General features: G+C 45.3%; 1 protein-coding gene across 2 annotated transcripts in view; it reads right to left on the reverse strand.

The window, feature by feature from the left end:
* Window positions 1-767: 767 nt before the first annotated feature.
* The window catches only part of LOC117059468 (putative protein PTGES3L), a 33996-nt gene continuing 20144 nt past the window's right edge, over window positions 768-14619 (reverse strand). For both annotated transcript variants that reach the window (XM_033171236.1, XM_033171233.1), the window contains 11 exons: window positions 13421-13549; window positions 12341-12500; window positions 12146-12203; window positions 9554-9710; window positions 9353-9469; window positions 7341-7471; window positions 5340-5406; window positions 4231-4322; window positions 3727-3781; window positions 2869-2963; window positions 768-1002 (listed from right to left, as the gene is read on the reverse strand). In XM_033171236.1, coding sequence (XP_033027127.1) covers window positions 867-1002; window positions 2869-2963; window positions 3727-3781; window positions 4231-4322; window positions 5340-5406; window positions 7341-7471; window positions 9353-9469; window positions 9554-9710; window positions 12146-12203; window positions 12341-12500; window positions 13421-13549 — 1197 coding nt within the window. In that variant the 3' untranslated portion in view covers window positions 768-866. The remainder of the gene's footprint in view (window positions 1003-2868; window positions 2964-3726; window positions 3782-4230; window positions 4323-5339; window positions 5407-7340; window positions 7472-9352; window positions 9470-9553; window positions 9711-12145; window positions 12204-12340; window positions 12501-13420; window positions 13550-14619) is intronic.

Genomic DNA, 14619 nt, shown 5'->3' on the forward strand with positions numbered 1-14619 from the left:
ATTCCTCTACCAGCCGCAAGTCTCAGTCTTTCCTCTTTGTCGTCTGTCCAGATTTAGTCTTGTGGGTTTTGTGGATGATTATTCCTAATATGCCTACCATTGGCACAATATAGGTAGAAGACCCAAGTCTAACTGGTACAGGTGGGTGTGTGGCTTTCTTATGTTAAAGGATGTCTTTTACTAGCACTACAACCCTAAGCAAACTTTCCGGGATCAGTGCACTGCCATACTGCTCAAGAGACAAAGTCACGTATTCAACAACTTCTACATTAGCAAGAAAACTCTGGCGGACAGTAGTACGCTGTGCTTATGCCCAAACATATCTGAATCCCTCGAACATGACAGTTTCCATTTGTATGCTACTTTTTAACAGCGGGGCAGTCCTTGGTGAGGCTTACTCCTCCATAAGCACATTTTAAGATCCAAACATTTAGCACTGTCTGCCTTTGGGGCACCTCGACTGTAGTGTGCAGGGAGCCTCCAGAGGCTCAGCTGAAGTGGTCAAAAAAGAGAAAAGAAGTAGCAAACACCTGTGGGGCTTGATTTGGGATCGAGACCAATTTGGGGACATGTGTCTTTCTCCAGCATTAATAGGGGGGGGGGGGTTTCCTTCCAGGAAAGACAGCATGGCTTCCAGGAATGCTTTCCCTATCCATCCCTCACTTTTACCATTCCTCCCCCTCTTGAAATCTCTCAGTTCACTGCTGTTGCCAAATCAGACCACCAGTCTCCTTTGTTGACACTGCCACACTGAAAGCAAGAACACCAAGGGGGAGGAATCCTTAGTTTATTTCTTTACAGTCCTTAAGAACGGTGGCTCAGTTGTCATATTCGCAGTGCACCATTCATTCCCGTTGTCCACCCCATCACTGCTCTGTGCTCTGTTCGCTGACAAATGTCCGGAGGAGGGCTTCCGCCTCTGGCCGCCGGCTCATCCGTGTCGCTTTGCCCTGGTAGCGGCCCCGCTTCCCAGCCCCTTTTCCTTCCAGCAGTTCAGCCACCCTTGTGGGAAGAACAGCAACACGGTCAGACTAGCTTCTCCTCACCCCACAGCTGCTTCATTGGTCAATGGGCTCTCATAGAGTACAGTCGTACCTTGGCTGCTGAACGCCTTGGTACTCGTGCGTTTTGGCTCCCGAACGCCGCAAACCCACAAGTGAGCGTTCCGGTTTGCGAACGTTCTTTGGAATCCGAACATCAGACGTGGCTTCCGATTGAGTGCAGGAAGCTCCTGCGGCCAACTGGAAGCAGCACCTTGGTTTGCAAACGTTTCTGGAGAAGTCAATCAAACTTCTGGAATATACAGCTGTATATTCCAAGAGCGACGCCTAGGGATGGGCGATCTCTGGTTTTCAACACTGCGCTATATCACAAGCTCAACATTGCGATATACCAAAAGAGCACAACGTTTGAAATAGGGATGGAACTATGTAGAGCAGGCATAGGCAAACTCGGCCCTCCAGATGTTTTGGGACTACAACTCCCATCACCCCTAGCTAACAGGACCAGTGGGTCAGGGATGATGTAGTCTCAAAACATCTGGAGGGCCGAGTTTGCCTATGCCTGATGTGGAGCCATTGGCTGGCTTCATGGTTTTTCCCACACTCTGAATTTTGCATAACAAACACACACACACGAGCAATCCGTTATATATTGCCAGGTCAACAATTATGAAGCCAATATTGTGATATGAACTTCAAATCAGTTTTGGACGATATACTGATATATCGCCTAGTCCTAGTGTGGCTGATTTGTTTCAGCCCTGCAACTGCTACATGAATTTGCTTGTCTCTCTCTCTCTCCTTCATTTTTTGTTTTGTTTAATATAATCTTTATTGAAAATGATATTGAAAATGATATCAAGACATACAAATAAAAAACCAAGCAAATCAAAATTCTAAACTTAATTACTGACAAACACAACAAAACAAATACAATAAAATAATTAGCCAAATATAAGGTATTAATGGTAATGGAAGGCAGTATCGAAACGTTTTAACTAATTAACCCGAACGGACGACCAGGGCCGTCTCATCCATAGGGGCTGGTGGCACGGCGCACCAGGGCGCCGGGCCCCCCAGGGGCGCCCCTGCGAACCCACCGGCATACCAGGCTCCCCCTCCCCAACCCGCCCCCGCCCCCACGGGCGGGCGAGCACTCGCATGCCAGCGGGTGGGCGGGCTGCAAGCCGGCCGCACTCGCCTCCCAGAGCCCCAGCTGGAGCGCTGGAGCGGCGCTCGCCCACCCCCCCTTCCCGAGGGGCGGCCAGCGCGGGAGGGAGGTGGGCGGAGAGGCGGCAGGCCGGGGGCGCCGAGGGATCACCGCGCCACGGCGGCCGATCCCTCTAAGACGGCCCTGCGGACGACAAGTGGAAGTCTAAGATTTGGATAGGATTGAGTATTGATAGTATGTATGTTGGTTTGTTATGTTGGATTTATTTGTTTTTGGTTAGATTGGTATTTGGCCGTCTATGATTTGTCTCTCTCTCTTTCAAAGACCCCCAGAAACTTGTGATTCTTTTCTTCCTGACTGACCAAAATGAACATCCATGCCCCCTCCTCAACATACAGTGGTGCCCCGCTAGACGAAAATAATTCGTTCTGCGAATTTTTTCGTCTAGCGGTTTTTTCATCTAGCGAAGCGGCAATGACAGCCGCGCTCCGCTAAACAACAACAAAAAAAAGACGAAAATTTTTCGTCTTGCGAAGCAGCCCCATTGACTTTTTCGTCTTGCGGGGCAGCTTCCGCTAGACGAATGCGAGTTTTTCGTCTAGCGAGTTTTTCGTCTAGCGAGGCATTCGTCTAGCGGGGCACCACTGTACACACCAATCCAGGCCTGAATTTATCCAGCTGGCTTGAATGACTCACCTGGGGCCCAGTTTCTCCACTGCTTCTGGGGGTCCCGCGAGCAGAAAAAGCCCAGCTGCTTTTTCATCTCCCACAGATAGGAAAAGGAGGGTTTCCTGCTGGAAGAAGGCGGTTTACAACGACAAAATATTCAACAAAGAACACACACACTTTATAATAATCTGATGCAGAGAGTCATAATAAAACAACATATGGAGGTCCACAGGTAAAACAGACCGTGCCATAAATGGAAATGTCACCAAGCTAATGAATAAACCTCTTCATCTTTCGGGGTGTAAGCAATAGTCATGGATGCAAGAATCAAACCAAATTTAGCTTATCTGGGGCAGTGGGAATCCTGGGAACTGTAGGTCTGTGGAGGGTACACTATGGCTCTCAGGATTCTTTGTGACAAGTCATCAGCTCTAAATATGTGGTGTGGATGTGACTTTAAATTCAGTAACATTTTATAAATTTTGCTATGACCTCTTTATTCTTAATTGGTATTTGGTAGCGTCACATTAAATAGCAGTATTTTAACCACAGAAATTAAGAACAAAATTGTTCCTATTATCTAACTGCAGATGCTCATTGAATCAATTCTACCTCCTCCATTATATCACATTAGATTTTATAGCTACTCTGCACGCTGTGAGCTGCTACTTCTGCAGCCAGTCGTCTTAATTTTAATTTCACTTTTGATTTGTAAGGTGCGTGATCTGAAACCACAATTAAGTTTTTGAAAGTCTGATTGGATCGGATTTGTGTTGACATACATTGGAGGTGGGAACGTTTCAAATTAGGGAGCCTTCAGCACCTCTCAGAACACCACTATATCTGGTGCCAAAGCTCAGAGAAACAAGAGAGAGAGAGACTCACCCCAGCGCCAATCTCATTCGCAATGATGTTCATGAACTCAGAATCACCGTCTTTCCTGCAAGAGAGGGAAAAGATGTTCCATGATCCTACAACAGTCGTTTCCCCATCCTAAGACCTGAGAATGCAGAATGCAAAATTCCACCTCTGCCACACCTTTCCCTACAATAGGTCCACCAGCCCCACAGAAAGAAACCAATAATGACTAGAATGACTTAAGCAAAAAAAAAAGAAAAAAGTATTAATTCATTTGGGTTGCATTGATCCACAGTGTGTGGGTTTTTTTAATTAAAAATATATATAACACACAATTTTGCTTTGATGGACCTCAAAAATACTGTACAGGTGAGATGATGAGTGAAAACAGCAGTTTCTAAATGGGGGTTTAAAAATCAGCAGTACCTTTTGAGTGGCAAAGCAGAAAGCATCCAGAATTTTCCTATTTTTTCTGAGTATTTAAATCAGTCACCCAGCGCAAACTCAACACTGAGCTACCTTTCCCCTCACCTGTGCAACACAAGAACGGGTTCCCGATCCAAGTTGTTTTTTAAGCTCTGAGCTGTGAGGACGGCTAAATCCCTCAGTAGGTTCAAGTTGCTCTGAAAGAGAAGTAGACATCAGAAAGCAGACACAGCAGTGGAACGTGTTTTCATGGTGCCGCGGGCAGTTCTCAACATAAAAACACCAGAGGTGGAAAGAAGATGAAGTGCCTGCCGGAGGAGAATGGCAGATCAAGTTGATGGACTATGTCGAAATGGCTAAAATGACCGGAAGAATCAGAAATCAGGAATACCAAAATTTTAATAAGGAATGGGGAAATTTTATATCTTATATTAAAGGCCATTTGTCGACAGTTTAAATCGTTAGTAGGGCTGGAATATCACTTGTAGTTTAATGGTGAATTTTGGATACAATGGAGAGAGAAAAGATCTGGATCATTACAAAAGATGCAGGAGGAAATGATTAACAATAGGAACCCACAAAGGGGAGGAGGGAAGTCCAAGAGATTCCTTGGAATCTTGTTTTTATGTTGCATGTTGGACATGTGACTGTAAAATTTTAATCTGAAAAGCCAAATAAATAAATTTATTTTAAAAAAATAAATATAAAAATAAAAACACAATATAACAAACAGAAAACACAGAATAAAAATAGAGAGTGATCTCCCGTTAAAAGCTTTTTGGCAGCTCTCTCTTCTGCCACTGGAATAGGGAACCTTTTTTTTCCTAACCCATGTTTGTCAATGTCCCCATGGCCAACCTCCTGGGAGTCACATACCAATGCTGAGCATGGACAGAGGCAAAATTGGGTAGAGCAACAGCTGTGGCTGCACAGGCAGGCTGCATTTCAACTGCACAAAAGTCAAGATGTTTTGACATATGCCCACCCATGTCTCTTTTAAGCAAAGCAAAGGGCTTTCTCACAGTTCGAGGGCACATTCCAGCCAGGCAGAAACACTGAAGGAGAGGGCAGAGAAGGGCCATGGCTTGGGGATACTGGGTGCGGCATGGGAAGTGTCCTGATGGCCAGATAGAAAGGTCCTTTGGGGACCTGGGATTCCCCACCATGGCTCCAGAAACGATTCACGGAGGAATGTAGCCATTACTCAACTGTACCTTCTGAAGCAGCTTCAGAGAGTTCTGTAGCCTCTTTACAGCTTCCACGTGCTCTTCGGGGCCAGTCCTAAAACGGCAAAAGTAACCAGACGCCTTCAGGGAAGGTTGGTATATCATCTAATAAGAGTACAAGCTTGGTGATGAGGGAGGAAACGGTGGGGGGAGTGAAACAGCGAGTGCTCAGTGGAGATGCACAACTGAACTGAGGGCCAATAAAAACGGCTGTATTGTTTAGAACAGGCATCCCCAGACTCGGCCCTCCAGATGTTTTGGGACTACAGTTCCCATCATCCCTGACCACTGGTCCTGTTAGCTAGGGATGATGGGAGTTTGATTGCATTTCCGGTTTTATGTGTTATCGCGTTACAATTGCATTCCACAGAATTCAAATTGCAATACAATATGCGAAGAATAAAAGAAGCAGTAAGATTACAAATAAAAAACCAATATCGATATGTAGCACAGACATGTTGTGGGCCGTATGAACGAAGTTTTCGGCCTTGGAAAGTTGCAAGACGAAAGTTGAACTCCAGAATCTATCCCAGGCTTCCTCAAACTCTGCCCTCCAGATGTTTTGGGACTACAGTCCCCATCATCCCTGACCACTGGTCCTGTTAGCTAGGGATGATGGGAGTTGTAGTCCCAAAACATCTGGAGGGCCGAGTTTGGGGATGCCTGGTTTAGAACATAAGAAAGGCCTGCTGGATCAGGCTAATGGCCCATCTAGTCGAACATCCTCACAGTTGCCACCCAGATGCCTGTGGGAAGCTCCCAAGCACTACGTTTCCGAGCACAATTCAAAGTGTTGTTGCTGACCTTTAAAGCCCTAAACAGCCTCGGCCCAGTGTACCTGAAGGAGCGTCTCCACCCCCATCGTTCAGCCCGGACACTGAAGTCCAGCGCTGAGGGCCTTCTGGTGGCTCCCTCACTGTGAGAAGTGAGATTACAGGGAACCAGGCAGAGGGCCTTCTAATATTAGTTGAACCTCGGTTGTTGAACGCTTGGGAAGTCGAACATTTCGGCTTTCGAATGCAACAGCCCGGAAGCGAATGCTTCCGTTTTCGAACACGCCTCGGAGGTCGAACAGCTTCCGAGGTGCGTTTCTCCATTTTTTCCAATGGATTCTGCTGACCGGCAATTGCACCTCGGTTTGTCGAACGTTTCGTAAGCCGATCGGTCTTCCGGAACGGATTACGTTCGACAACCGAGGTTCCGCTGTATTATTATTATTATTTGTATACTGCCCTTCATCTGTAGATCTCAGGGCAGTTCCCAACATAAAAACACAATACAAAAAAGCAGAAAATGCATAATAAAAATACTGAGTGGTCTCCCGCTCTGTGGAACACCCTCGCATCAGATGTCAAGAAGATAAACAACTATCCGACTTTTAGAAGGCAGCCCTGTATAGAGAAGTTTTTAATGTTTTAAAACATTTAATGTTTTAGTTTAATGTGTTCTAATGGAAGCCACCCAGAGTGGCTGGGGCAACCCAGTCAGGTGGGTAGCATATAAATATATTATTATTATTATTATTATTATTATTATTATTATTATTATTCAAGCATAAGAACATTTTCTTCTCCTGTGGTTTCCAGCAACTGGTATTCAGACACAGTGCTGGCTTCAGACCATGGAGGCAGAGCACAGCCGTTGTGTCTTGTAGCCACTGAAAACCTTATCTTCCATGAACTTGTCCCATCCTCTTTTAAAACCATTGTTTGGGAACAGTTGTCTTTAAATCCATTTACGGTATGGCTGTTGAAACCCTTCCGCTACTCATCCCGAGCCCTAAAGATCAGACCAGAAATAACCGGCCCAACTTCTATAAACAATCCATTTGCCTATACAACTCACTATTTCTTGCCTTGAGGGGAAATCCCAGCCTTTGTGTGCTTTTCCTTTTGAGAGTTCAAATGAAATTTGAAGGCCAGTGGGTTTTCAATCACCCTTCTGGGAATTTTGTATCATTCCCTGGGACAGGGGAATACAAATACTTGCTTAAGCACAGATGTGAAGGACTTCTCGGTTGCATGGCTTCGCTCCAAGGTTTTCAGCACTCGGCTCCCAGCGAGGAAAACTAAGTTGGTCTTGTTCTTCTTCCCTTTTTCGGTGCCCAACAGCTTAACCATCTTCAGAAGACAAACACATTCGTCTTGAGTGGTAAAATGCTACATCTGCACGCACCTATCCTGTCCCTTATATTGAAAGTGGGGAAAGGCCAAAGCTCAGTGGAAGAACATCTGCCTTGCAAGGTCCCAGATCCATACCCTGGTATCTATCTCCAGGTGAAGATTTCCGCCAGAAACCCTGCGGAGCCTGTGCTGGGCAGTGAAAATAATCCATTGTTTACAGATTGGTCTGATTTGTTGAAGGGAACTTCCTATATTTCTACCCGTCCAGGCATTCGTTAGAAAAGCAGCAGAGAAGCCTTGTCAGAAAAGAGTGTCCAAAAGTAAGAAGGGGATCTGCTTTGCAATCCCTGGCATCTCTGGGTAGGGCCAGGAGAGAGATCCCTGCCTGAGCTAGCTAGACCAATGGCATACCGTATTTTTCGCTCCATAGGGTGCACCGGACCATAGGGCGCACCTCGTTTTTAGAGGAGGAAACAAGAAAAAAAATATTTTTCTGGTTTTCCTCTTCTAAAAGCCCTGTTTTTTTGAGGATCAGCTAAGGGTTTTGCAGCTTTTTTGTAAAGGGAAAAGCCCTGTTTTTTTGAGGATCAGCTAAAAGTTTTGCAGCTTTTTTTGCAAAGGGAAAAGCCCTGGTTTTTGGAGGATCAGCTAAAAGTTTTGCAGCTTTTTTTGCAAAGGGAGAAAAGCAAAGCTCCTTTTGCAAAGGGGGAAAAGCAGAGAGGAAAAGCCCCATTTTTATGGGGTTCAACTCACATTTCTGCAGCTTCTAAAGGAAAGGGAGCCTTTTCTACAGTTTCCAGACAGATAATCTAATCAGCCAGTCACATGTCGCTGGGGAAACAAACAACCTCCCTCTAAAGCACATTCAACAAAGGAGGGCGGGGCTGAAAGGGAGCCAGGACTTTTATCTCTCTCCTGATCTCTTGCTGATCAGCTGCTGAGCAGGGTCCTCTCAACACTCCCTTTTCTCTTTGTAAAATAAAAAGCATGATCCTCTTTTGGCCCCTAGGCAATTCAGCTCCAGGGACCACCATTTGCTCCATAAGACGCACAGATATTTCCCCTTACTTTTTAGGAGGAAAAAAGTGCGCCTTATGGAGCGAAAAATACGGTAGATCACACAGATAGATAGAATCTTTATTTGCATCAGCCACTAGCCATAGCAATAAAATAAAGTAAAATGTACTGATGATAAGAGGTAAAAACATAACTATACAAAATACATTTTGGGGGTTTACATCAATAATCAAAGAAAAGATCTTATTCTAATTCCCCCCGCTAAAAACCTTGTAGTTTTTGCTGTCACCTGATCATCTTGATCTGCTAAAAGAAAGGACTCAGTAGCAATGGTTGAGCAACCCGGCATGGACAGTATTGGAGGGGTAATAACCTCACTCCTCAAATCTTTATAAAGAGTGCAAGCCAAAAGGACATGAGCCACTGACTCAATACTGCCATCTCCACAGGGACGTAATCATTTTTCCAGTGGAATTTTTCGAAGGCAGTGTATTCAATCTTGCAAAAGCGAAGGCGCGTCTGTTATTTTGGAATTGTTAAATTTTGCAAACAGGGTGCCAAATTGTCAAAATGACTAGGTGGGAAATAATCATGCCATGGACAAGATTTCCTTATTGTGGCCAGATTATTCTGTCGCTCAGCATCACATAAGGCGCTGTCTGATTAAATTATTTGCTTTACTGAAGCCCAGCGTTAGACCAATGGCAGCTTCTCATGTGTCACGAAGGGGCAGAATTGTGTTCTCACAACAGATGTGAGCGGCAAGGCAGTCCTGTGCTCATTTTGTGAGGGGCTCCAACGTGACAAAGACCTTGTTCCATGTTGTGCTGCAAGCCACACCCCGCCCCCCATGGCTCTCACCTGCAGGTCACTGAGGTTGGAGATGTGTGTGCCACAACACATATTGGCATCGACACCCTCGATGTTTATAATCCGCACGGGCCCCGTGTGGTCGTCCGGCAAGCCACGGCTCCTCACCTGAAATGCAGTGCAAGGTTAAGAGAACCACATGTAGCAGACTTCTCTCCCTCCTCTTGCCTCGGCTCGCACGCTCATGCTTACCAGCTCAACCTCCGGGTCGCCCACTGCCAGCTCTCGCACCACCACCGGGATCCTGGCTCGGATTCTGTCATTCACGCTCTGCTCAAGGGCTGCCACCTGATCTGCTGTCATCGAGGGGGTGCCCAGCTCTATAGTGCTCCGTTGGCGACCTAGCTCCCTGCCGAGGGTGGGAGAGAGGCAAATGGCATGGTCCCCAAGTCACCCGGGAGATATTACGTTTCCCAGTATGTTTCCGAGAACAATTCAAAGTGTTGGTGCTGACCTTTAAAGCCCTAAACGGCCTCGGTCCTGTACACCTGAAGGAGCATCTCCACCCCCATGGTCCAGCCCGGACACTGAGGTCCACCTCCGAGGGCCTTCTGGCGGTTCCCTCACTGCGAGAAGTGAGGTTACAGGGAACCAGGCAGAGGGCCTTCTCGGTAGTGGCGCCTGCCCTGTGGAACGCCCTCCTAGCAGATGTCAAGGCAATAAGCAACTATTTTACAGTGGTACCTCTGGTTACGTACTTAATTCGTTCTGGAGGTCCGTTCTTAACCTGAAACGTTCTTAACCTGAAGCACCACTTTAGCTAATGGGGCCTCCCGCTGCTGCCGCGCCGCCAGAGCACGATTTCTGTTCTTATCCTGAAGCAAGGTTCTTAACCTGAAGCGTTATTTCTGGGTTAGCGGAGTATGTAACCTGAAGCGTATGGAACCCGAGGTACCACTGTAATTTTAAAAAACAACTGAAGGCAGCCCTGTTTATGGAAGTTTTTAAAGTTTGGTGCTGTATGGTTTTTAATATTCGGTTGAAAGCTGCCCAGAGCGGCTGGGGAAACCCAGCCAGATGGGTGGGGTATAAATAAATTATTATTATTATTACTATTATTATTATTATTATAGCTGTGGGTGCACAAGAGAGCTCCCTCTGCCCCCAGCCCTCCAGCATCATCCTCTGAGGAAGGGTTACTGCACAGAAACTAGGCTAAGCTTGCCATCCTGGTGTAGGAAATTGTGGAAGTGACTTCTCAATAGGACTCTGTGGGGAAAGGAACAACTTAATCTCTCCTTGTAACCTACAAACTCCACCCAGGAAATGTTAAGCTACAGAAACATGCACGGTGCCCATTCAGATTCTCCCAGTGGCTACTGCTATTGCTGACGGGTGATTCGTCTGTATCAGTTTCATTAGCGGCCACCCCGGAGTGCAAGCCTGGGCAGTGTGTATGCAGGTCATAGCTGTCAAGTTTCGGATTTGAAAATAAGGGATCAGCAGTTTCACCTATCCCGGGGACAGTCACATGTCAGTGGTGGGCGGAGCCAGAAGCAAAAGTGGGCGGAGCAGCAATGTAAACTCCAAGCGGGCTCGGGCTCAGAGCGGAGCAAAGAGGAGGGCAGCCATGTGCTCTGCGCAATGGAGCCCCATCGTCTTCTTGTCTGATCCCATCAAAACAGGACAGGAAGCAGCAGCTGCTCAAAGGCAGCCAGGCTCCACCTGCCAGCTAACCCTATTGGCCGGCTGAGGGGCTCAGCGGCAACGGATAGGGGCTGATGCAGGGGGAGGAATACAACCCCCTGTAAGCACGGGAAATGGCTCCCACTTGGTTTGAGGGTTGAGGCTTTTCTCTCCAAGTAGGCGAGGTCTTCCCACCCAGTCCCTGGCCAGCAGGGCAGCAGGGGAGGAGCTGCTTCCTTTAAAAACGGGAAATTTAAGGGAAATAAAAAATAAGGGAGAGCAGTGGGAAACTGCTTAAAGTAAGGGAGAATCCCAGGGAAAACAGGATACTTGACAGCACTGATGCAGGTCCTTGGCTGCCCAAACGACAAGACCCCCCTCTCGGCCTCGCTGACGTGGTCCAAAGGAAAGCAGAGCAAGACATTTGGCACCAGTTTGGTTGCTGGAGTTGGCGGAAGGAGGCATACATGGCGCCTTCCAACTGTCTTTGGAACGTCACTCTGGATTTGAGTAGGGTTTACTCCTTAGCCCTTTCCTCTCGCCAAGACATCCCGCAAGGCAGTGGAAGTTAAGGATCAGATTTCCTTTCTCCTAGATGGGCTACCTGCCCCTCACTCCCCTCTGCAGTATGTGCAGAAACCGCCTTCTTGACCGTTGGACTCACTATTGGCCTTGTCAGTCCACCAGAGCCTGTCTTCACATGCAGGGGGAATCCCTAACTCGCCAAGTTAATTCTTTCATTAAGCATTAGCAAATATGAAAAGAACCCTGGTCAAACCAAGGTTGTTTACAAATCTGTTCTTCTTCCAAGCAGTTCATGAAGCTATTACCGTATTTTTCTGCCTATAAGACGCCCTCATGTATAAGGTGCCCCCTATTTTTAGGGACTCCAATTTAAGAAAATAGGGGGGAGTTTGCCCCATGTATAAGATGACCCACAGTTTCCCACATAATTTTTAAGTAAAAAAAACAAACCTAGTCTTATACACGGAAAAGTATGCTAAATACTCCAATGGCGATCTATGCAGATTCTTGCCACTCTGGATGCCCCAATTTCTCTCGAGGTTTTGTAGCCTCTCTCTCTCTCTCTCACACACACACACACAAAAATGCTCAAGCAGGAAGAAAATGAAATAGGCAGAGGTGTGCCTTGCTCACCATGATGTCGTCTTGAATCCAAACATCAGATCCGCAATAGCTGTGATAAGATGCTGCCCTAAAAGAGATGATTATAAGCGACAGTTTCTCCTTCTTCTTCTCCCTAGGAGATATATATATATATATATATATATAATGTGTCTTTTTTGATGATCAGTCTGAATGTGTGGGTATCTCGTTCCATCGGTTTCTTACCTGAATGCTGCTGCATGTGGTCAAAGCGCCGGTCCCAATCGAGCACCAGCTGCACCTCGCTCCCTGGCTCAAGGGGTGTCTGGACAAAGTGCAGAGCATCTGGACCTTGTCGGGTGACTCTTAATACCGGGATGTCGTTAATGAGCCCCCGGTCATCGGGCTGAAAAAAAGAAGTTCAAGTCACCAGCCCAGCTTTGGGGGAATATTCTCCTGCTGTATAATAGCAGACAAAAGCATGTGTAAAATAGCAATGGTTGTGGGTTGTGAAGCTGAGCAAATGCTATACCCACCCTCTAATAAAACCACAAATTTTATTAATGAAGCAATTGCTGTGCAGAGGTTCTCTGAATTATCTTCACAATATTAATTGGCCCAAGTAAAAGTTTTGATTGCTATTATAGATTTTTTTGGCATTTTAAATTGCTTGTATACAAAAAACAAGAAAATAAGAAAACATGTAACAAAATTATACATAATATAAAAAGAAAAAGGTGTATATATATATATATATATATATATATATATATATATACTTATTACATTGTATCACATTCTTCTCAAAGGTCCGATGACTTCCCATCAACCCCTCATGCTTCTAAACATTATTTAACCTATCACACATTTTATTTCATTCTTGTTATTCATTATATTCATATATATTCTCTTTCCTGATACTCATTGATACATTAATTGATTGTTATTATAGAGATTATAGATATAAGGTAATAATCATACACTGAATCAATGCACTTCAGTTACCCAAGTCCACTGATTTCAACTACTCTGAACTTTGGCTGAAATAAAAGCCCTGGTAATAAGATTTTATTTGGAAGTAAACTGGAGTTTATTCCCCAGTGTGTTTAGGATTGCAGGCTTAAACATATAAAACAAACACAGACAAGATCTGGATTTAAGAGCGAACAGGAGATCACACATTTCTAGTAATTCTGTGGAACAATTCAAGTCTTAGTTTCAAGAAATAGGCCAACAGTAAATCCCTAGTAGCATATTGAGATGTATACAATATGTTAGAACCCCCAAAACAGGTTCTACTTTCTGACCAAGAACCACCATTAGTACCTGCCCTCCACCCTCTGGGAAAAGAATAGTGTCTTCCAAGATGACATGGAATCCTTCAAGTGTCTCCTTCTTTCCACCGGTTTCTGTGGACAATTTTCCAGGGCAGCAGGAGACCACATGTGTGGTGAACTGGGGAGGAAAAAGAAAGGGGGAATATGTGTGACTATAGCTTCACTAAAGATCTGGAGGTCTTTAGGTTCAGAGGTAATGAAAGGTATGCACTAAACTTAAGAGATGGAATCTAAAGATGCTGATCAGATGCTTCGGCATGTCTAAAGCCAACGATTTTTAGCAACAATTTTCTTCAGGGCAGATTCCCTTATGTACTGTGAAGCAAAGCATAGTTTACTATCTTCTAACTGGCTTTTTGCATGAATTTTGTCACAACAATAGGTGATAACCAAAGTTGGTCACATTCAGAACAGACTCACTGAAATGAGTGGATATGACTAACTTAGGTCCACTAATTTCAAGCAGAACGGACAATGAATATTTTCAGTATCTTTAGATTATCTCTTTGTTGTATTTATTATTTCTATCTCACCTTATAACATAAATGCTTCCAAATCAACTTAAGCAAAATGATGTAATTCTTCACTTTTAATACATAAAACATTTCACTAAAGCAATTCAAAAGCAAAACAACTGCAGAAGCATACTTTCAATTGAATCCCAAAATGTATCACAGAATGTTGTTGTTGTTGTTCAGTCATTCAGTCGTGTCCGACTCTTCGTGACCCCATGGACCACACGCCTATCCTTCACTGCCTCTCACAGTTTGGCCAAACTCATGTTAGTAGCTTCGAGAACACTGTCCAACCATCTCATCCTCCGTCGTCCCCTTCTCCTTGTGCCCTCCATCTTTCCCAACATCAGGGTCTTTTCTAGGGAGTCTTCTCTTCTCATGAGGAGGCCAAAGTACTCACAGAATACTTTCACTTATCTTCAAAATTAGACAAAGGAACAAAAGAGACAGACCCTCAAAGGCGTCTGTTGAAGATGCCAGAGTCGCAACTACAAGGCTGTGTTCTTAGCAGAAGTATTTTTCTTGCAATTCATGACCCCCTTTTGCTGTAGCTTCCTTCCTCTCCTGTCGATTTATGACAGGCACCCCCAAACTCAGCCCTCCAGATGTTTTGGGACTACAACTCCCATCATCCCTAGCTAACAGGACCAGTGGTCAGGGATGATGGGAGCTG

This window comes from Lacerta agilis, chromosome 14 (assembly GCF_009819535.1).
Source record: "Lacerta agilis isolate rLacAgi1 chromosome 14, rLacAgi1.pri, whole genome shotgun sequence".
Taxonomy (NCBI): domain Eukaryota; kingdom Metazoa; phylum Chordata; class Lepidosauria; order Squamata; family Lacertidae; genus Lacerta; species Lacerta agilis.